Source organism: Oncorhynchus tshawytscha, linkage group LG24 (genome assembly GCF_018296145.1).
Source record: "Oncorhynchus tshawytscha isolate Ot180627B linkage group LG24, Otsh_v2.0, whole genome shotgun sequence".
In the NCBI taxonomy this organism is placed as follows: domain Eukaryota; kingdom Metazoa; phylum Chordata; class Actinopteri; order Salmoniformes; family Salmonidae; genus Oncorhynchus; species Oncorhynchus tshawytscha.
Genome location: NC_056452.1, coordinates 20,393,606 through 20,417,570, shown reverse-complemented (window position 1 = coordinate 20,417,570; position 23,965 = coordinate 20,393,606). Strand labels below are relative to the sequence as shown.

Sequence of the window (23,965 nt, the reverse complement as noted above, 5' to 3'; positions counted from 1 at the left end):
TGTAACCAGTGCCTGTAATCTGGTTCAGGTTATTAATCAACCTACCAGGGTGTTTACAAACACTACAGGAACAAGATCAACCACATGTATCGATCACATTTGTACAAATATCCTGTAGAACTTTGTTCTAAAGCTATATCTGACCCATTGGATGCAGTGATCACAATATAGTTGCTATATCCAGGAAAGCCAAAATTCCAACAGTTGGGCCTAAAATAGTGTATAAGAGATCATACAAAAGATTTTGCTGTGACTCTTATGTGGATGATGTTTCAAATATTAGTTGGTCTGATGTGATTAATGAGGAGTATCTAGACGCTGCACTTGATGAATTTATGAAATTGGTTCTTACAATTATTGATAAACACGCACCTGTTAAGAAACTGACTGTTAGAACTGTTAAGGCTCCATGGATTGATGAGGAATTGAAAAACTGTATGGTTGAAAGAGATGGGCCAAAAGGAGTGACTAAGTCTGGCTATATATCTGCCTGGCTTACTTACAGCCAATTTAGAAATTATGTGACTAAACTCAACAAAAAGAAGAATACACTTTGTTATGAAGCCAAGACCAATGATATAAAGAATGTTGGAATAAAACTTTGGAACACTTTAAATGAAATTATGCACAGAAAGACAAATTCAACTCCATCTTTCATCGAATCAGATGGCTTATTCATCACAAAACCATTCGACGTTGCCAATTATTTTAATAATTATTTCATTGGCAAAGTGGGCAAACGTAGGCAGGAAATGCCCACAACAAACAGTGAGCAATTATATTAATGCATAAAAAAACAAAGAATGAAAGAAAAGCAGTGCAAGTTTGGAAAGATTATTGTTAACGATCAATAATGACAAACCTCCTGGCATTGACAACTTAGACGGAAAGCTACTGAGGATGGTGGCTGACTCTATAGCCACTCCTATCTGTCATATTTTTAATCTGAGCCTAGAGGAAAGTCTTTGTCCTCAGACCTGGAGGGAAGCCAAAGTAATTCTGCTACCCAGGAGTGGTAAAGTGGCTTTTACTGGTTCTAACAGCAGACCTATAAGTTTGCTGCCAGCTCTTAGCAAACTGTTGGAAAATATGGTGTTTTACCAAATACAATGCTATTTCTCTGTAAACAAATTAACAACAGACTTTCAGCATGCTTATAGAGAAGGGCACTCAACATCTACTGCACTGACACAAATGACTGATGATTGGTTGAAAGAAATTGCTAATAAGAAGATTGTGGGAGCTGTACTGTTAGATTTCAGTGCAGCCTTTGATATTATTGACCATAACCTGTTGTTGAAAAAACTTAAGTGCTATGGCTTTTCAACCTCTGCCATATCGTGGATTCAGAGCTATCTATCTCATAGAACTCAAAGGGTTTTCTTTAATGGAAGTGTCTCTAATGTCAAACATGTAAAGTGTGGTGTACCGCAGGGCAGCTCTATATGCCCTCTACTCTTTTCTATTTTTACCAATGACGTGCTACTGGCATTAAACAAAGCATGTGTGTCTGTGTATGCTGATGATTCAACCATATACGCATCAGCAACCACAGCTAATGAAGTCACTGAAACCCTTAACAAATGGTTGCAGTCTGTTTTGGAATGGGTAGTTAATAATAAACTGGTCCTGGACATCTCTAAAACTAAGAGCATTGTATTTGGTACAAATCATTCCTTAAATGCTAGACCTCAGCTGAACCTGGTAATGAATGGTGTGGCTGTTGAACAAGTTGAGGACGCTAAATTACTAGGCGTTACCTTAGATTGTAAACTGTCATGGTCAAAACATATAGATTCAATGGTTGTAAAGATAGCCGTAATAAAGAGATGCTGTGCTTTTTTGACACCACACTCCAAAAAGCAAGTTCTGCGGGCTCTAGTTTGGTCTAATCTTGATTATTGCCCAGTCACGTGGTCCAGTGCAGCAAGTAAAGACCTAGTTAAACTGCAGCTGGCCCAGAACAGAGCAGCATGTTTTGCTCTTAATTGTAATCAGAGGGCTGATATAAATACTATACATGCCAGTGTCTCTTGGCTAAGAGTTGAGGAGAGACTGCATCACTTCTTCTTTTTATAAGAAACATTAATGTGTTGAAAATCCCAAATTGTTTGCATAGTCAACTTACACACAGCTCTGACACACACTTATCCCACCAGACATGCCACCAGGGGTCTTTTCATAGTCCACAAATCCAGAAAAAAATTCAAGAAATCGTACAGTATTATATATAGCCCTTGTTGCATGGAACTTCCTTCCATCTCATATTGCTCAAATAAACAGCAAACCTGGTTTCAAAAAGGAGATAAAGCAACACCTCGCGGCACAACGCCTCTCCCCATTTGACCTAGATAGTTTGTGTGTATGCATTGATATGTAGGCTACATGTGCCTTTTTTAAATGTATGTAGTTCTGTCCTTGAGCTGTTCTTGTCTAACGATGTTCTGTATTATGTCATTCTATGTTTTGTGTGGACCACAGGAAGAGTAGCTGCTGCTTTTGAAACAGCTAATGGGGAGCCTAATAAAATACCAAATATATTTATACCCACATAGCAGTCAGCACAAACTGATATCCATAGACATGACAAATTGAATAGGCATATCAACTGCATTTATAATGTATTAGCCTCGGGGGCCCAGGTTTCTCACATTCTGTTGTAAGGATGGCCCCGCGAGACTAATAATGCACAGGCCAGCAATGTACACAGACAACAACGTGCAGTGTGCTAATAATGCAACTCTTCCTGCTTTGGCCTTGTTCCACCACAATTTCATATAGCAAAAGTGTCATGAAAAACAACCACCCTCGAATTATGTAAGAATAATATGCTTCACCCCCCCCCCCAAGTGCTTACCGTGTGGCTCACCTCAGTCGTGTTGTATCTGTACTCTGTTGCTGAGGTGGTCACTCTTCTCTGCTTCTTTCCTTCTTTCCGTTAGCTGCCCAGAGAGGAGCATGATGAACGGCCATGTCCGAGCTAAGCTGTCAGTCAATCAATCACTCAGAGAATGGGACAAACAGAAAGGCCAACTAATCCCTGTATTAATCATTGCCTCAGAGTTTAGGGAAGGCAATGCCAATTCAATAGAGTAGCTCTAATATACTTAATGCATCATTTGGGGAGTGTTGTTGCTATCTAATGGTTATTAAAGTGCTGATGGTAGTGAACTAGCTACACAAATCAATGGCCCTGCTAACCTTTAATCCTGAGCAGATGGGGAACTCTGAATGAAGTCTCAGATCTTCTAAGGGTTCCATCTTTTTGCTTCTTCTGGTCTGCTTTTACACTGACAACTGTAGGGGTCTGTTGACATGGGACAAGATATTGTGTAAGGCCAACAAGTGCAGTTCAACAGAGATTAGGTATCAATTTGTAACATATTGAAATATTTGAGCGTGGATCCCATATTATTTTCATCTCACCTCCATGTTAACTCTGTTGTCGCCCCTCAACCGGATGTTGTTCTTGAGCTCACTCTCCTCGGGGTCCTGAGACGCAGATTGCTATCTAACCCGGTTTAAAAAGTGCTGATGGTAGTAAACAAGATAGATCAATGCTCTTGTTACCCTGCTAAACAGATTGTGATTCTCTTTTAATGTGGCCTCTTTAACTCCTAATTCAAATAAAAGGTGACCATTTTCCTTCCACAGCATACACAAGAAGCATAAAATGGAGGTGCACCAGAGATAATGCATTAACTCTGAACAACCTAATGCCATTAATAGTCAGTTTTGCAACGCCAAGGTTTTCTTGAGGACATCACATCTAGCTAGATGTATACTGTAGGCCTATTATGGATTCTCAATGGGGAGGGGGTTACAGGTACAATATTCATGTCAATTTACACACAGTTTATACCACAAGTACCGTAGGCTGCCCCCCACAAAAAAACAGGGAGAAATTATCATATTAATCACACAGGATTTTGTAATATTAAAATGTAAAGGAAAAGAAAGAGGTGGGCCAACATCCATAGCATCTATAGCATATATAGACCACCTCCCAAATCTATATATTTTTTATTATTTTATTTCACCTTTATTTAACCAGGTAGGCTAGTTGAGAACAAGTTCTCATTTACAACTGCGACCTGGCCAAGATAAAAGCAAAGCAGTTCGACACATACAACAACACAGAGTTACATATGGAATAAACAAAACATACAATCAATAATACAGTAGAAAAGTCTATATACAGCATGTGCAAATGAGGTAGGATAAGGGAGGTAAGGCAATAAATAGGCCATGGTGGCGAAGTAATTACAACATATCAATTAAACACTGGAATGGTAGAATGTGCAAGTAGAGATACTGGGGTGCAAAGGAGCAAAATAATTAAATACAGTATGGGGATGAGGTAGATTGGATGGGCCATTTACAGATGAACTATGTACAGGTGCAGTTATCTGTGAGCTGCTCTGACAGCTGGTGCTTCAAGCTAGTGAGGGAGGTAAGAGTCTCCAGCTTCAGTGATTTTTGCAGTTCGTTATTGGCAGCAGAGAACTGGAAGGAGAGGCGGCCAAAGGAAGAATTGGCTTTGGGGGTGACCAATGAGCTATACTTGCTGGAGCGAGTGCTACGGATGGGTGCGATAAGGCGGGGCTTTACCTAGCAGAGACTTGTAGATGACTTGGAGCCAGTGGGTTTGGCGACGAGTATGAAGCGAGGGCCAGCCAACGAGAGCATACAGGTCGCAGTGGGGGGTAGTATATGGGGCTTTGGTGACAAAATGGATGGCACTGTGATAGACTGCATCCAATTAGTTGATTAGAGTGTTGGAGTCTATTTTGTAAATTATATCGCCGAAGTCGAGGATCGGTAGGATGGTCAGTTTTACGAGGGTATGTTTGGCAGCATGAGTGAAGGATGCTTTGTTGCAAAATAGGAAGCCAATTCTAAATTACATTTTGGATTGGAGATGTTTAATGTGGGTCTAGAAGGAGAGTTTACCGTCTAACCAGGTATTTGTAGTTGTCCACATATTCTAAGTCAGAACCGTCCAGAGTAGTGATGCTGGATGGGGGGGCAGGTGCGGGCAATGATCGGTTGAAGAGCATGCATTTACTTTTACTTGCATTTAAGAGCAGTTGGAGGCCACGGAAGGAGAGTTGTATGGCATTGAAGCTCGTCTGGAGGTTAGTTAACACAGTGTCGAAAGAAGGGCCATAGGTATACAGAATGGTGTCGTCTGCGTAGAGGTGGATCAGAGAATCACCAGCAGCAAGAGTGACATTATTAATGTATACAGAGAAAAGAGTCGGACCGAGTATTGAACACTGTGACACCCCCATAGAGACTGCCAGAGGTCCGGACAACAGGCCCTTCGATTTGACACAATGAACTATCAGAGAAGTAGTTGGTGAACCAGGCGAGGCAATCATTTGAGAAACCAAGGCTGTTGAGTCTGCCAATAAGAATGTTGTGATTGACAGAGTCGAAAGACTTAGCCAGGTCGATGAATATGTCTGCACTGTAATGTCTCTTATTAATGGCGGTTATGATATCGTTTAGGACCTTGAGCGTGGCTGAGGTGCACCCATGACCAGCTCTGAAACGAGATTGCATAGCGGAGAAGGTACGGTGGGATTCGAAATGGTCGGTAATCTGTTTGTTAACTTGGCTTTCGAAGACCTTAGATAGGCCAGTTGAGAACAAGTTGTCATTTACAATTGCGACCGGGCCAAGATAAAGCAAAGCAGTGCGACAAAAACAACAGAGTTACACATGGCCTTCATGGTCGAATTGCTGCAAAGAAACCACTACTAAAGGACACCAATAAGAAGAAGAGACTTGCCTGGGCCAAGAAACACGAGCAATGGACATTAGACCAGTAGAAATATGTCCTTTGAGATTTTTGGTTTCAACCGCCGTGTCTTTGTGAGATGCAGAGTAGGTGAACGGATGATCTCCGCATGTGTGGTTCCCACCGTGAAGCATGGAGGAGGTAGTGTGATGGTGCTTTGCTGGTGACTGTGATATATTTAGAATTCAAGGCACACTTAACCAGCATTGTTACCAGAGCATTCTGCAGAAATATGCCATCCCATCTGGTTTGCACTTAGTGGGACTTATTTGTTTTTCAACAGGACAATGACCCAAAACACACCACATGGCTGTGTAAGGGCTATTTGACAAAGGATAGTGATGGAGTACTTCATCAGATGACCTGGCCACCACAATCACCTGACCTCAACCCAATTGAGATATTTTGGGATGAGTTGGACTGTAGAGTGAAGGAAAAGAAGCCAACAAGCGCTCAACTATTGTAAAAGAGATTGTGTCTGTAAAATGTGTATAATATGTATAAACTGAAGGTAGAATCCTAAGTGTTATTGTTTATTAGTTTACTCCAATTGGGGTAGGGGTGGTAGGATTTGTGGGGAATAATAAAGGTATATTCAAAAAAATGTTTTATATGTACAGTTGAAGTCAGAAGTTAACATACACCTCAGTTTTTACAATTCCTGACATTTAATCAGAGTAAAAATTCCCTGTCATAGGTCAGGTAGGATCACCACTTTATTTTAAGAATGTGAAATGTCAGAATAATAGTAGAGAGAATTATTTATTTCAGCTTTTATTTCTTTCATTACATTCCCAGTGGGTCAGAAGTTTACATACACTAAATTAGTATTTGGTAGCATTGCCTTTAAATTGTTTAACTTGGGTCAAACATTTCAGGTAACCTTCAACAAGCTTCCCACAATAAGTTGGTTGAATTTTGGCCCATTCCTCCTGACAGAGATGGTGTAACTGAGTCAGGTTTGTAGGCCTCCTTGCTCACACACACTTTTCAGTTCTGCCCACAAATTTACTATAGGATTGAGGTCAGGGCTTTGTGATGGCCACTCCAACACCTTGACTTTGTTGTCCTTGAGCCATTTTGCCACCACTTTGGAAGTATGCTTGGGGTCATTGTCCATTTGGAAGACCCATTTGCAACCAAGCTTTAACTTCTTGATAGATGCCTTGAGATGTTGCTTCAATATTTCCACATAATTTTCCTACCTCATGAGGCCATCTATTTTGTGAAGTGCACCAGTCCCTCCTGCAGTGGAGCACCCAACATGATGCTACCCAAGGCTATTCAATGCAAGAAATTACCAAGAAACTTTAGATTTCATACAACGCTGTGTATTACTCCCTTCACAGAACAGCGCAAACTGACTCTAACCAGAATAGAAAGAGGAGTGGGAGGCCCCGGTGCACAACTGAGCAAGAGGACAAGTACATTAGAGTAGCTTCATTAAATAGTACCAGAGTGTGTAGTTTGAGAAACGGACACCTCACAAGTCATCAACTGGCAGCTTTATTAAATAGTACCCGCAAAACACCAGTCTCAACGTCAACAGTGAAGAGGTGACTCTGGGATGCTGGCCTTGAAGGAGTTTCCACATGTAGAAAATGGTAAAAATAGAGAAAAACCCTGGAATAAGTAGGTGTTTTAATACTTTTGATTGGTAGTGTATACTGAACAAAAATATAAAACGCAACAGGTAAAGTTTTGGTCCCATGTTTCATGAGCTAAAAAAAAGAGAGATCCCAGAAAGGTTCCAAAAAGCTGATTTCGCTCAAATTTTGTGCACAAATTTGTTTACATCCCTGTTAATGGGTATTTTTCCTTTGCCAAGATAATCCATCCACCTGACAGGTGTGGCATATCAAGAAGCTGATTCAACAGGATGATCATTACACAAGTGCACCGTGTGCTGGGGACAATAAAAGGCCACTGTAATATGTGCAGTTTTGTCACAACACAATGCCACAGATGTCTCAAGTTGAGGGAGCATGCAATTGGCATGGTGACTGCAGGAATGTCCACCAGAGCTGTCGCCAGAGAATTGAATGCTTCACCTGCGGGATCATCTGAGACCAGCTGATGAAACTGGAGTGTTTCTGTCTGTAATAAAGCCCCTTTGTGGGGAACAAAACCAATTCTGTAATATTTGAATCATATTAATGAAATTGGAGCCAAGTTCCATATGTTCCAAAACCGACCAAAGATATTACCACTCTAGTCTATCAAAAGCTTTTTATGCGACGAGAGATTGGAGTTTTGGCTTCTGATGAAGCATATAAGATATGTAATAGACGGAGGTTATCTGAGGATAATAGCTTAACAAACCTGCTTTGGTACAAATGTACCAATTTGGGTAAGTAAGTTTCAAGGTGTGATGGCAGAATTTTGGAAAATGGTTTAATATCTGTGTATACCAAAGATAGAGGACGATAGTGAGAGCACTGGGTGGCATCCTTATGTTTAGTTAATAAAAGCTGAATTAGTGCTGCATTTACATCCAGTCCAAATGAACGGCTGTGTTCATCATTTCAGTTCAGTGGACCCAATTGGTTCCAAAATGTTTAAAATATACCTCAGGAGCCATTTGCCTTTATTCATGTTATGCAATACCCTTTTGAGTTCATGGAGAGAGATTTGGGTACGCTGGCTTCCTCAGTTGAGAGAAGAGGAATTCTTATATCTTTTCAAAAGGACTCAATCTGGCTTGGTGAGGATTTACAATCAGAGGTGTACAATTAATTTCTGGTTCCGGTGGCATGTATTGAAACGGGTGGCCTATTCCTGTCTTTTCTTTTGGAAATTACTATGCATTAAAGGACTTATTTCCTAAAACTTGTCAATACTAAACATCATATTAAGGTGTAGGACATTCATTTCGTGACAAGCAATAACTAGCAGGTCTATTTAGGCTCCAGCAGGTAGAATTTGTCTGTCCACAATTCAACTGTGGGAACTTGGCAAATCTCAATAGTTGATAGTTGGTAAGGAGATTGATTATCTCTGCCCTCAATTTACAATTAAAACTGGTAAATTAATTATTGGTTGATCCCTATTCAACCAAAGTGGAAAGTCTGGAGGAGAGAGCCAATCCAACAGAAGTGCGACTCCATGACCTGGAAACAGCACAAGCTAAGTTGGAAAGGATAATCAAACTCTTAAAAAACGGAATCGCTCTAAAATAATTCCTGTAAATTCAATGTGCTGGTCACAGAACTTGAAATTGGTATGGAAGCAGGCAACTCAACTTCCTTCATGAGCAATCTTTTCTATGAACTGTTCGGCTGGAGAAGCTGGTTCCCATGCCGCTGATTAACATTGCGCACCGCACCGGTCAAATCTGCAATGGCTCTGGCTGTATGATTGTATGGATCCAGAGCTTTGAAGTCAAGAGAGGAATTGTTTGCCTTGCAGCGGAATCTGGAGGTCTGACCTACAAAATATGCAGGGAAGAGGAGCCGCATATACCCAGACCTGAGTGCCAAAACAGAAGGTGACCTACAACATGGTGAGATCCCAACTATGCAAGCTAAACCTGAGCTGTGGCTTCATCCACCCATCAAAAGCTCACCTTAACCTTCCAGAAAACAACACAAACGTTTTCCATTGCCAAGGAGGCCCAAGACTTCGAGAAGCACATCAAACCCAACATGCAAGGGGAGAAGCCGACAAAAAACAACAGCCAAGTATCGCAGAGAACAAAAAGCATGTAATCATTGGAAACATGTTTTCAATGACAACAGCAATGACAGACACAAACACTGGCCAATGTCCCATTAATTGCCCACCGGAGGCTGAACCCGACTGGCTGTGAGTGGGACCTGTCAGGGGCCTACCACAGAGAGGGGGCGAGGGGTGAGAGTTGAAATGTATCACTCTCCTTAGATGACAGCCACACCTGGGTGCCACTGAGAATAAATGACCGTGACATACACTTGGCCCCAGTCGAGCAGGATTAAACCACGCCTACTCTATCCTCCAATGTGTCCCATGTGTACTGCTCTCTGATCACGGGCTGCATCACCAATGTACATTGACAAAAATGTATGACATTTGCCATGTTCCCTGTAGTGTGTACACTTTTTTGTCAATATAAAAATAATTTCTTCTAAAAAGCACAATTCAGATTTTTTCTCTCAAACATAATGGAAAATGAGAAACAAACTGACAATATTCACATACGTACGTAGGTTGTTAGAAAACCAAGACACTGATTTCCAAAAGAGGTAAAACATTTTTTTTATATATATCTATACAGTGGGGCAAAAAAGCATTTAGTCAGCCACAATTTAGTCAGCCACAATTGTGCAAGTTCTCACACTTAAAAAGATGAACGAGGCCTGTAATTTTCATCATAGGTACACTTCACAAAATAAAATAAAAAAAATCCAGAAAATCACATTGTAGGATTTTTAATGAATTTATTTGCAAATTATGGTGGAAAATAAGTATTTGGTCACCTACAAGCAAGATTTCTGGCTCTCACAGACCTGTAACTTCTTCTTTAAGAGCCCCCCCTGTTCTCACTCGTTACACGTATTAATGGCACCTGTTTGAACTTGTTATCAGTATAAAAGACACCTGTCCACAACCTCAAACAGTCACACTCCAAATTCCACTATGGCCAAGACCAAAGAGCTGTCAAAGGACACCAGAAACAAAATTGTAGACCTGCACCAGGCTGGGAAGACTGAATCTGCAATATGTAAGCAGCTTGGTTTGAAGAAATCAACTGTGGAAGCAATTATTAGGAAATGGAAGACATACAAGATCACTGATAATCTCCCTCAACCTGGGGCTCCACGCAAGATCTCACCCCGTGGGGTCAAAATGATCACAAGAATGGTGAGCAAAAATCCCAGAACCACACAGGGGGACCTAGTGAATGACCTGCAGAGAGCTGGGACCAAAGTAACAAAGCCTACCATCAGTAACACACTACGCCGCCAGGGACTCAAATCCTGCAGTGCCAGACGAGTCCCCTGCTTAAGCCAGTACATGTCCAGGCCCGTCTGAAGTTTGCTAGAGAGCATTTGGATGATCCAGAAGAAGATTGGGAGAATGTCATATGGTCAGATGAAACCAAAATATAACTTTTTGGTAAAAACTCAACCCGTCGTGTTTGGAGGACAAAGAATGCTGAGTTGCATCCAAAGAACACCATACCTACTGTGAAGCATGGGGGTGGAAACATCATGCTTTGGGGCTGTTTTTCTGCAAAGGGACCAGGACGACTGATCCGTGTAAAGGAAAGAATGAATGGGGCCATGTATCGTGAGATTTTGAGTGAAAACCTCCTTCCATCAGCAAGGGCATTGAAGATGAAACGTGGCTGGGTCTTTCAGCATGACAATGATCCCAAACACACCGCCCGGGCAACGAAGGAGTGGCTTCGTAAGAAGCATTTCAAGGTCATGGAGTGGCCTAGCCAGTCTCCAGATCTCAACCCCATAGAAAATCTTTGGAGGGAGTTGAAAGTCCGTGTTGCCCAGCAACAGCCCCAAAACATCACTGCTCTAGAGGAGATCTGTATGAAGGAATGGGCCAAAATACCAGCAACAGTGTGTGAAAACCTTGTGAAGACTTACAGAAAACATTTGACCTCTCTCATTGCCAACAAAGGGTATATAACAAAGTATTGAGATAAACTTTTGTTATTGACCAAATACTTATTTTCCACCATAATTTGCAAATAAATTCATTAAAAATCCTACAATGTGATTTTCTGGAAATGTTTTCTCATTTTGTCTGTCATAGTTGAAGTGTACCTATGATGAAAATTACAGGCCTCTCTCATCTTTTTAAGTGGGAGAATTTGCACAATTGGTGGCTGACTAAATACTTTTTTGCCCCACTGTATGTATGTATGTATGTATGTATGTATGTATGTATGTATGTATGTATGTATGTATGTGTGTATGCATGCATGTATGCATGTATGTATATGAGAGAGTAAGAAATAAACTCTCAGACACTTTGGACCAAGTTTGTAATAATTTCCTTGCTGTTCTCAACCGTAGCTGCCTCTTGATAATGAGACGGTTGCTTTCTCTCATCTTGATCAAGACCAAGGATCTGCAACATAAGAACAAGACCCCCCAATGTTAGCTCACACCAGTGGTTTGTTAATACCACCTAAATAGATAAAGATTTGACACAATCCATGTCCAATTGATCTTTTTAATATTTTCACATTAAAAGAGCAAACTATCCAAGTCCCACCTAGTCTCGCGAGGCCATCCTTCCAAATCTTGTCTTGTTGACACGAATATTAGAAAACGTGTATTTTGCATTTGAATGGAAACCCTGGCTGTTAATGCTCGCATTTGATTAGCTATTACATTTCCCCTCGGGAGAGGCATTTCCTTGTTTTTCCTTTGTTTGTCTGCATTTCCTACCATGTCAGGCAGAGTTTTAGAAGCCGATGCAGTGTTACTTATTTGTATCTTATGCTAGCTAGCTGTTTGCAAGTGGGGAATATTTTTTTAAGCACAACCTGTTTGGTGCTCTACCTACATTAAATATTTATTAAGCGGCTACATGTCACTAGTTCCCATCTACACTCCACCATATTCTAGTCCCTTTTATCGTCGTCTGAGGAGAACTTTCCCAGGCTTTCAAACAGAACGTGAAAAGCCCGGGCTTCGGAGGCCAAGTCCCACTCAGTTGTCACTCACCAGATGAGACGGGATGTCCAAAGGGGAGGAGATGTCGGTCTTGTACAGTTTCCTCTTGGTCCTCTTCGGTTTCACTGCTGTGTCTTTCTCTCGCTCTGTAGGTCTTCCACTTACAATCCCCATAATTGTCTTCGCTATGGAGAGATAGACCGTGATAAAATAGAATAACATTTTGGCAGAATGTCTGATGTGTGTGCAGTACACTGACAACAGTGAAGGAGGACAGCCAAGTCTTGCTAACCTTTGCTTCCGAGCAGACTCGGGGAACTCTGGATGAAACCTCCAATCTTCTGGAGGGTTCCATCCTTTTTGCATTTCAGACTTGCTGGGGTCTGTTGCTTCTTCTGGTCTGCTTTTACACAGAGCACGGTCGGCGACTGTTGACATGACGTACACACAGGTTAACCTTTACTAGTGGCTTTCAAATGAGTTATGACGAAGATCAAAGTTGTAACATATTTAAATGTTTGACTAGATTCTCTTCTTACCTGTATGTTCACTCTGTTGTCCCTCCTCAACTTTATATTCTTTTTGTTTTCACTTTCCACAGGATCCTGAAGCACAGAGAGACCATTTTAGAATTTGTGAGAGGACACACACACACACATAGTTGTATTACAATGAAGGGCTCAATTCGTCAGGCAATCAAGTCAGAATGATGCAGTCCTTTGATGAATGTATAGCATAATTGAGATCTTAATTTCAAAGCGATCTGGTTAAATCTGTGTTATGGGCAATTCAATTGTTTGACATACATTTGACCCACACTTGGGCTCCCAAGTGGCGCAGTGGTCTAAGACACTGCATTTCAGTGCTAGAGGCTTCACTACAGACAACCTGGTTTGAATCCAGGCTGTATCACAACCGGCCGTGATTGGGATTCCCATAGGGTGGCGCAAAATTGGCCCAGTGTCGTTCGAGTTTGGCCGGTGTAGGCCGTCATTGTAAATAAGAATTTGTTCTTAACTGACTTGCCTAGTTAAAGAAAGGTAAAACATTATTTTATTTTTTTACATTTTAAAGTGAAAAGTCTCAGCATCATTCAGTTACCGTGGAATTGCGCTTATACTTTTTTCCAAAATAACTTAAAGTAGGAATTTTAACCAGGACCTTGAAATACTATCCAATCTGTCACGAGACTGGAATGTGAAGGGACTCAAGGGATTGCGCCTGTAGTTTTCCAGGTTCTCACAACTGTTTATAAATCCATTATCTGTTGGCATTACTCTTGCTTCTTTGGCACAATTCAATCCTGCTGAACAGAGAAGGGTGCTTTTAGGTAGTTTCTCAGTTTAGCGAGAGAGGAGAGACATTGACCAGGTTTACATGCACACCAATATCCCATTATTATTCAGGATACGCAAGTATTCCGTTTGAGTCAACGCATATAAACATCATATCCTGTTTAAAATAACCCAAATAAGCTTGTATCCTGGTTTTGAGAAACCCGAATAAGATGCTAGGGAAATGCTGATCTTCGACGGGATACTGTGGCATGTGAACATCTTATCCAGTCAGCTTTTTTTCAGCAGTCTAAGTATCACATAGTACCACCTTTTGAAGTTCAGATAGAAACAGTAATAGTTGGAATAGTAACTAATGTGGAACGGAACGGACTGTATGCCTCTGATAATATTAACTCCTGCAGAATGAAGTGCTTCTTGCAGTAAAATTAGAGAACAAATGTTAATTTGAGAACAAATGTTAATTTGAGAAATACCGTGAGAAAATGCAAATGCACGCTTAGGGACTGTATTGTATAGGCAAAAAAAATGTTACCGTCATAAAAGCTGACTTAAAAAATAAAATAAAAACTTTCAACCACAGAGTCGAAGACGAACTGAAATACTACCAGAAACATCCCAAATAGTTCACAGCTTTTCATTTCCTTAAAACAAACGGATGTCATTTCAACATTTTTGCACGGAAACATCTCCCCGGCACCTAAACAGAAATGAAAGACAACTTTACCGATGTCAACTAGATTGTTGATGCATTCATTGTATTGATTTATGACATCATTCTGGTGAGCAAGGCTTTATTTTGTATTCTAGATCATCAAGTAATGACAAGGGAAACTGCAGGTTTCTAACTATAGACTACATGGAACTCTTCCACATCAAGTAACTCAAGCTAGCAGTAAAATCAGATTTATAAACACGGATAAAACACCTCATGGCACAACACGGACTGTAAAACCACAAACACATTGTAATACTGTACATTTTATATTGTAGATTTGTAGTGACAGCTTAGTGATGTAATAACTTCTCGTATGATGCGTTGTTTTGTTTACGATGTAGGCCAGGGGTGTCAAACTAATTTTGCCAAGGGAGACCCGCATTCGTTCTTCAACGAGGTCCGTAGGGCCGCATGGAAAATTGGTTATATTTCCTATCCATCAAAACGTTTGTTTTTGTTGTAGCTTTTGTTTCAGTGATTATTAGCGAGCTGGACAAAAAAAAACTGTACGAATGCAGGTCCATTATCATTCCTACACAGTTTCAGTTTGGTTCTTGTCATTTTTTTCTCAAACTACCCACGGGCCGGATTGGACCCACGCACGGGTCAGATCTTGCTATACGTTCGACACCCCTGATGTAGGTGGTTAAGTTGTTGTTTTTATAAACCTGTTTGGAAACCAGGAAGAGAGGATGCTGTAAGAGTAGATGCACGTTAACACCTTATCCTGAATAAGACCTTAACCGGGATGAGCAACTATCTGGAATACTGTGTGTATGTAAACGCGGTCACTGTCGTGTTTGTTGTGCATCTGCTGCTTGCTCTCTGGAAGGGCTGGGTTCTGCTGGGTAATACCCAGTCTGTTGAGATGTTCTCATCCTCTCACATGCACAAGCACAAACAAAATAAAAAATGCAGGTCAACCCCAGGCTTTCCATGTCTAACATTTTGAGGAAGTATAATGAGATTCAAGAGATATGCAATGTTATGGTTTTCAGTCAAATTAACTTGAGATCTACTGGACCTTATTTTCAGATATTCTATATGTTATCAAACACACACTTTGATCTGTACCTTCTCCATCTCGTTGCTTTTTCTCTTCCAGGCTGAGCGGGTGATTTTGTCCTCTCCTTGCCTCCGGATGTTCAGCTTGTTGGGTTGCAGAGTGGTGAATTGGATCTCCAGCTCTGGTTTGGGGAAGCGATGCTCTCGGCTGCCGTCTGTGGACACCTCCGAGAAGTCCAGTTCCTGCCCAGACAGACAGGCCAACATTATACACAGACCACAAAATATAAAATAGGAATGTTCTTTTTACACCCATATTTGGATGAGTCCAGGGGCTAAAATGAACACCTGCCAAATGCTGGGAGATTTTTGAATTATCAGGTAAGATGTCTACTTCACCAGCCAATGTTGGTGGGTGGTCAGGGCTCCACATTGTGAGCATTTCACTCGCATATGTGAATAAAAAGTCAAGTATGATCACATTTATAGCAAAATAAATGCTGCAGTAGCTGTTTTCAAAGTATTTCTGCGCTGCAACACTGCCTGGCTGGGGGCTGTGCTTACGCACGTGAAGCGCTGAGACTAGGACTAAAGGAACAATTAATCAAAAAGCTACCTGGACTATTTACATTGACACACCCCCCAGTGTTTTTACACTGCTACTACTCGTTGTTTATTAACTATTCATAGTCACTTTATAAATGACCTCGACTAACCTCTACCCACGCACATTGACTCGGTACTGGCACCCCTGTATATAGCCTCGTTATTGTTTTGTAAATATCGTGTTACTTTCAGATTACATTTTTATTTTCAGTCGTCATTTCACAGTAAGGTAAAAAAAAAAAAAAAGAAGAAGAAAATCTACCTGCCAAAGTGTCTGGTGGACCAAAAAGTTACATTTAGGCCCTGTATGAGTCTATCCCTGATGTTGTGGCTGAAAAATGACAAGGAAACAGTCAACCACTCAGAATGGGAAGCAGCCCAATGATTCTCTGATCTATACTGACCTCTTGTGTTTGGAAGTTGGCGTGCTCGTTGAGCTCCCTGAGTTCTCGCTCTTTGTCTGCTTTCCTCTCCTGGAGTTTCTGCATCTCTAATTTGAGGGCCTCCACCAGAGAGCCACTCTCCTCCCTGATCTCTTCTTTCTCAGAGGGCTGCTTTGGCAAGGTCTCCTGAAAACAGAACTATTAGTATTAGACGCCGACAGTCCTTATGGTGAGACATACTGTCAATTGCGCCTGTCTGAACTTGCACCAGCTTTCCCTGCAATTACATATCATTTCATTGGAAGAATGTGATAAGACATAGGCTGGTAATATTCTGCTGAAGAGGTCTCTACACTACATCAGATGGATCGAAGATCATGAGACTAGGGCCTCCCGAGTGGTGCAGCGGTCTAAGGCATCGCAGGGCTAGCTGTGTCACTACAGATCCTGGCTCGATACCAGGCTGTGTCGCAGGGAGCCGGGAGACCCACCGGGAGACCCACGAGGCGACGTACAATTGGCCCAGAGTCGCCCGGGTTAGGGGAGGGTTTGGCCGGCAAGCATGTCCTTGTCCCATCGCACTCTAGCAAACTCCGTGGCAGGCCGGGCGAATGCACGCTGACACGGTCGCCAAGTGTACGGTGTTTCCTCCGACACATTGGTGCGGCTGGCCACCGGGCTAAACGTGCGTTGTGTCAAGAAGCAGTGCGGCTTGGTTGGGTTGTGATTCGGAGGACGCACGGCTCTCGACCTCCGCCTCTCCCGAGTCCGTACCGTACACGAGTTGCAGCGATGGAACAAGACTAACCACCAATTGGATAACACCAAATTGAGGATTAAAAAAACTACAAAAAAGCGACTTGAATATAAGTGATGAGGTAAAAGGTTTCCAAAAAAAACTAGACTGTCACAGAAACTCCAAAATGCTATTTCTGTGACCTTATTCTGTACTCATTTCATTAAAGGAAGTTCCCGCTGCACTCAAACTCTGTTAAGTACTGCTTTTGACCCAGAGACGCCATTACAAGCCCAGCAGTTCGAATGCGTTCATTATTCAGAGTCAGAATGATCCCATTTACCTCTTCAGTCTGCAGCTGCCCACAGCGGAGCTCTTCTGAACACCCTCCCAAGAACTCCAGGGCCAGGCACGGACTCTTCTCCTCCTCTGGCCCATTGGCTACCTTCATCAGAATGGCCTTCTCTTCAAGCCACCTCTCCGACTCATACTGTTCATTAGACAGCTAGGAGGATATCAAAAGGAATGGTTACTTTCCTCACCACGTGTGCGTACACCGTCCCATCTCAGACAGAAACGTAAATGGCTGGAGTTTCAGGAGGGACGTCGAGTACTGATCTTACCCTCAAGCTCTCTTCGGTCCGTTGACATTCCCACTTCACGTTCTCGCACTGGCCGGGACAGTCGTTGAGGACATGAGAGGACTTGGCACCGTTTGTGTTTTTCTGTAGGCAGCCACCCTTCAAACTTGTCAGCTCTTAAATCCAAAATTGAGACATTCCAGACAAATCCACTTAATGTTTCTGAATGAAGATACATGTTGAAATCAATGGAGGGGTGGGATTCTACAAAAAGTGTGTGACCACTCACCTTCACTTAAAGCCTCAATCTCTTTCACCTTGGCTTCCAGAATCTGCTCTTGTTCGGTCTGTGTCCTCTCCTGCTCTGTCAGTGCAAGACGCATGTCTTCAATCACCTTTTCCTTGGACTTTCCATGACTCTCCACCTCCTCCAGTTTCCGTTGAGCCTCTTCTAGTCTCTCTTGCAGAGCTCTGCACTGGGCCTCCATCTCAGCCAGCTGCTTCTCCAACTCTGCAACCCTCTCAGAGCTGCCTCCAGAGGCCTGCACCTGCACCTCCAGGTCCACGATCTGCTCCTTCTGGTGGCCTGACACCTTTTTGAGGTCAGTGTAACTCTTCATAATTTCGTTGTAAGCCCCGTTCTCTAATTCGTAGCCTTGTAGGTTGAATTGGGCCTCCGACCACTGTGTCTCCAGCTGGTTGCAGAGTTCCTCCTGTCCAGAGAGCTGCTCTCTGACCTGGTTGAGCTCCTGCTCCAGGTCAGCTATCCGCTGGCTCTTCTGAACAGACTTCTCCACCACGATCTCACACTGCCTCTTCATGGCATCTATGGCGTCATGGAACTTGGAGTTGTTCCTCTGTGCAGAAGAGACCTTCAGTTCCTCCGCATCCTTCCGGAGTCGTTCTGTTTCCAAAGTCAAGGATTCAATGGTTTGGTATTTTTGGTTGGATTTGTCTTTAAGACCCTTCGAGAGTGCTCTGGCTGCTTCTAGCTCCTCTGGAAGCTTGGCGGACTTCTCAATCTGTTCGGTAAGTTCTGTTTGGAGAGTTTTCACCGAAGACTCCACTTTCAATGATGTCTGCTGGAGCTGGAAGATGCCGTTGACAAGAGCTTTGTCGTCTTTGGAGAGCCTGGCTGTCTCTTTCCTCTCTTTCTCCAGCGAGGCCATAACAGCTTCACAACAATCAGTCTGCTCCTCCAGATCATCGCTGAGCTTCTGGACAGTCTGTTCGAACGAAACCCTCTCACGTTTGAGCTCTTCAGCGACTTCGTTCTTTCTTTTTATCTCTCCTTTGGCCGTCTCCAACTTCTGAACCGTCGCCTCGTTTTCTTCTTTTAACTGTGAAATGGTCATGTCTTTTTGGCGACATACCACCTGGAGTTTCTCCAACTCATCTGCCAGAATGAGACGCTCGACCTCAAGACTCCCTGGAGAGAGTAAAGGAGAAGGTCAGACAGATACAGAACTCTATAAGCAAATGGAAACATACGGACTATTAGCCTGATACAAGATGAAACCCTTTTCATGTGTTTGGGGGGGACACTACCTTTCTTCAGGGCAGGCTGATCATCAAGGTCTTCCAGGACATCTGCACGGCGTTTTCTGCCCTCCTCAGAACTGGGACTGTCCCGGTTCATACATTTACAATTCTGTTTCAAGCTCAGGATCTCCTCCTTGGTGGAGTCAACCAAGGCCCTCTGTTGACAAAAACAGTGAAAGGGAATGCATATTATCATATACAGAGGTTCTGTGATGGATCATACTACATACACTTCAACTGATAACAAAGCAACCCCACATATGCCATTAATGCAGGTGCAAGTATGAAATAATTTACTTACATCCCTAGTTGAAGCCTCACTATTCTGGTCCATTGCTTCCTGCAGCTTGGTTATCATATGGTCTTTCTCATGGCAGGTTTCCATTAAGGCCTCAAAATTCTGCGTCTGAGATTCCAAATTCTGCATGCAATCAAAATATGGAAAACCATCAAGTCTAACCCAACCTTTCATTCAGTGCTCATATGCAACAAAAGACATCAGGCATCAATATCAAGCCAGGCTTACCTCCTTCACTTCCTCCAGCTGTCCGCACACTGTTTTCATTTCAATGCTCATTTCGGCCATTTCTGTAAACAGAAGGAAAACACACTTGAGCTAAATACATATTATTTATCATGATCAAATCCCAGTGAGACACATTATACATACTATTGGTTTTGAGTTTGAGTTGCTGTTGGGTCTTGAGGAGCTCTTCTGATAAGTCGTCCACTTGCTTCATCAGGCTGGCCACAGTGCCAGGAGACTCAGGCAGGTCCACCAGGCAGGTCTGTGCAGCCTCCGCATCCCTCCTGATTCTAGCCAGGTCGTCTCGCATAGTGTCAACGATCCCCTCCAAGAGCCCTACCTTATCCTCCTGTGATGGAAAACAAAGATATCAGAACTAAATGAATCATGCTATTCAAACAAGAACAGGTAAGGATGTTAGTGGCGAAGTTGTATTTTCTGCCAGATCTGATATTATGACCTGTGATCGGAATGAGACTTACCTTTGTTGTTTCCTTGTCACAAGAGACACTTGCATACTCGCTGACACTCTTGCCGACTAAATTTTTCAGGATTTCCAACCTCTTGTCCACTCGGTCCTCGCTGATCTCCCTCTCTTTCGCAAGACGCTCGCTGCAAGACAAAAACATTGTTCAGTTAATGCATCTACAGACAACAGCTAAGATTGACAGCTCTTTTAAAGAGAGAGAAATGCATTGACTACTTACTTGTAATCACTTTCCATTTTGGAGAATAGCTCCATGAACTCGATGGTGACCTCTTCACGGATGTGAGACTCCAAAGCCAATTTCTCAGCTTCCTCCTTCAGAAGCTTCTCCTTTAGTTCCTCCACCAGAGCAATTAAAATACACAACAAAATCAATATTTAACAGTCAGTGAAAATTAATTAGTATCACAACATATTGAATATTGACAAAACATACATTGCTGAAGTCCTCAAGTGCCATCTTGTCCTCTTCTCTCACCTCAAGAATGGTTTCCTCTGCCATTCCCTCATCACAACTTTCCTCTTCATCATCCTCATCTTCCTGTAAATCCTCCAGAGTGGTTTCCCAAGCCACCATGGAGCTCTTCCTCCTACTCCATAGGTCTTTGCAGTCAGCATTGTTGATGATGAGGGACACCTCTCTGGCAGATATCTTTGGGGCAATGGCAAGGACTGGTTTGATATTGAGGACCACCACCTGAGAGACCATAAAGAAATAAGATAAATGAGCATTTTTCCCCACCTATATTACCAACCACAAGCTTACGCTTCCTTATAAAGCTCCACCGACTGACCTTTTGGGCGACAGCGGAGAACTTGAGGACGTTGAGCGTCTCGTCGTACATGGAGGCGCATTGGTTGATGTTGACGATCATGCAGGCTTTCCCTCTACCAGAGAAAAAGCCCTGGAGGTAGTGTGTGAGCTTGCTCTCTCTGAAGGGCACATGTTGTCGGAACCTGGAAGATATGTACATAAAAGGAGCATTATATTGGTTTATTAGAAACAAACACGCAGTCAGTGTGTGTAAAAGCATTCATCTCTATACAGGTCAAATACTCACTTGGCTTGCTGGTTGAGCCTCAGAGTGTTGATGCATTTGCCCAGAATCAGCAATGAGGTGTTGATGTTGCCAGCCTCTTTTAGCTGCACTCCTTTATTCTGAGTCCTTCCACATCTCTCCGATCCAGCCAGATCACACAACGACAACCTTAGACATAACACACAACCATGAATAAAAACAGGACAAACTGGAGAAGAGCAAGGGGGGAAAAAAACACTGAATAACTTGGTCACGTACTCGCTAATTGTGTGGACTCTGGGTACACCAACATCTTCAATACGCAAGATCCGAATGGAGAATATGCTATGGCTTCTGCTGGAGACGTTGTTGAGCTTCGTGCAGGAGAAACTCTGGTTCTTCTTTCCGATCTTCACGATTTTGTACGCCTCCTCGAAATTGTTTACTTGAACCCACTTTAGAGCTACAAGAGAAACCATGTGTATGTTCTGTATGAACTGAAATCCCATAGCATCTAGACTAATACCTCACATATTCAATCAAAGGGATATTACCTTTCACAAAGGTGTTGCCATTGATGTCCTGGGACAGCCGAAGGAAGGTTCTCCTATGTGAGCCATTAGGAATGGGCTCCAGTAGGTCGTGGATATTCTCATTGTAGATTTCACAGAAGGACACCCACACAGAGTATTTAGTGTGGGAGTCCACATCCAAGCAGAACCTGTCTCCTTCCCCCTGATCACTGACATCGCTTAAGGAAGAACCTGTCAATCAGACAACAAATCTTACATTGATATAACAACAGTGTCAATTAAAGTGTTTATTTGGTGTCAAATTGAGTATCAAGAAATTCTCAAAATACATAGCTGCTGTACTTAAAATATTCAAAGCCTGAAAAAAGTTTCTTACCCTCCAGTATTGTTGACCTGCAAGTGGAGCTCATCGTACTTTTCAGAAAACCACACTGAAGAAAAGAAAGATGGAAAGAAAGTAGTCAGACTCATGTACATTTCAGAGAGAAAGCAAAGTGGGCATTGTGCTTGAGGTTTTACTGGTAAACCTCACCTCCTTTGACAGTCTCAAGAGGTTTAGCTTATTTGTAGTCTCTTCATCCTGCTGGAACTTTGTGAGCCTGGTGAAGTCTCTGCATCGATGTGGTTTGACGTCGTTCCGCGTGTAGACTCTGCCCTCAATGCTGTTGAAGATCACGTTCAACGACCTTGGCAAAATTCCACCATCACTCTCAGGGCCTGGATGTAAAAATAGATTAATGGTTAAAAAGGCACAATGCCAAAAGTGTTTAACATGAAGCTGTATCTGTCACACAATTGTTTCATTGTGGTGAGCGGCGGGTATGAAACAGAGGTCAAAGTGCACATTGGAAACATGCAAAAAAAAAAGTTTTAAATAATAATAATAATGTTTCAATAGATTCTGACCGAGTAATGTGAATGTCTTCCCAGCGTTGGTGACTCCATATGTGAAGACAACAGAATTCCCTCCTTCTAGAACATCCCTTACCAGACGTTTCACTGTGCCATCAAACATCTGCCTCTGTGTAGTGTCAGGGCCATACACCTGGCACGGATGGGGGGGGGGTAAAGAAAAATGTCCACACTAATTTCTTAGAAAAAGTAAATATTTACAAATAGCTACTAATCAAACAGCCAGCGAAGGCCTTACCTGGGTGAACTGAAATCGTTGGGCTGTCTGAGAGACTGGTTTGTCACCTTCTGAGTGACTGGTTTGTCGTCTGGTTGATAAAGAGGTCCTAGGTGCCCTGAGTAAAACGGTGTCTGGTGGCTCCATGGAGACACATTCCTAGATTCAAACGGAGGAAAAGGAGTATGTACCACAGTATTCGGATCAATCATAATACTCCTTAGTATACTGAATGTGTGTCATGGGAAAATACCTGAGATTCACCACTTTCATTCTCTTCTGCGGTAAAGGGACGTATCCTGAGGTAGGCCCGCAGATGCTCTTTCTCAAATAATACAGAATCCTGTAGGCAGATAAGTAGACAGCATTTTATTGGGATTTAGTTAAAAGATGAAGCTATGAAACAAATTCCTACATCTAGCTATATAGTATAACAAGTTAACTCGTCACATCAAGAAACAAACCTGTGGCATAGCAGATGGAATTGCACAACAATCAGCAAACAAATTCTCTCTCAAATCCTCAACCACAATCGGTCCCACTTTCTCTGGTTTCTTGTTCAAACACGTATCCATCACTCTAAAAGACAGACATTTCACATTGTTTATGATGTCCTTTACACTTTTGATAAAAGCATTTCGCTACACCCACAATAACATCTGCTAAACGTGTATGTGACAAATAAAATTTGAATAAGCTAGCTAAAGGCTAGCCGTTAGCTAAACTAGCTAACTAACGTTGCGTCACTGGAAAGATGACATAACGCGTTGGCTTAGAGAGTCCAAAGGTTATGCACCTATCTTTTGTAGCTATACTTATAAAAACGTTGAAATACTATAATAACTGACATACTGTGTATTTTTATTCACACAAACATTGATCTGCAGTTCTCTCGATCTGGTTCCAAACAACCTGGCCGGTATAATTTTCAAACTGGACCAATCAGACAGCATGCTGCAAGCAACAACCGGATGCGGAA

The 23,965-nt window shown here is 42.3% G+C and overlaps 1 protein-coding gene across 1 annotated transcript; it reads right to left on the bottom strand.

The window, feature by feature from the left end:
• Positions 1–11,663: 11,663 nt before the first annotated feature.
• On the bottom strand, positions 11,664–23,917 carry LOC112223456 (kinesin-like protein KIF20A). Its single transcript, XM_024386473.2, has 27 exons — positions 23,839–23,917; positions 23,451–23,565; positions 23,240–23,329; positions 23,008–23,145; positions 22,764–22,902; positions 22,390–22,574; positions 22,234–22,288; positions 21,879–22,088; positions 21,604–21,787; positions 21,367–21,513; positions 21,100–21,262; positions 20,784–21,002; positions 20,526–20,644; positions 20,301–20,430; positions 19,963–20,167; positions 19,819–19,880; positions 19,594–19,713; positions 19,299–19,449; positions 18,040–19,179; positions 17,793–17,926; positions 17,513–17,674; positions 16,455–16,619; positions 15,514–15,687; positions 12,966–13,031; positions 12,719–12,854; positions 12,478–12,611; positions 11,664–11,875 (listed from the first exon to the last, which is right to left on the bottom strand). Exons 2-27 carry the CDS (start codon positions 23,559–23,561, stop codon positions 11,768–11,770), a joined length of 4,647 nt encoding a protein of 1,548 aa, XP_024242241.1. The 5' UTR covers positions 23,562–23,565; positions 23,839–23,917; the 3' UTR covers positions 11,664–11,767.
• Between the last annotated feature and the right edge of the window lie 48 nt (positions 23,918–23,965).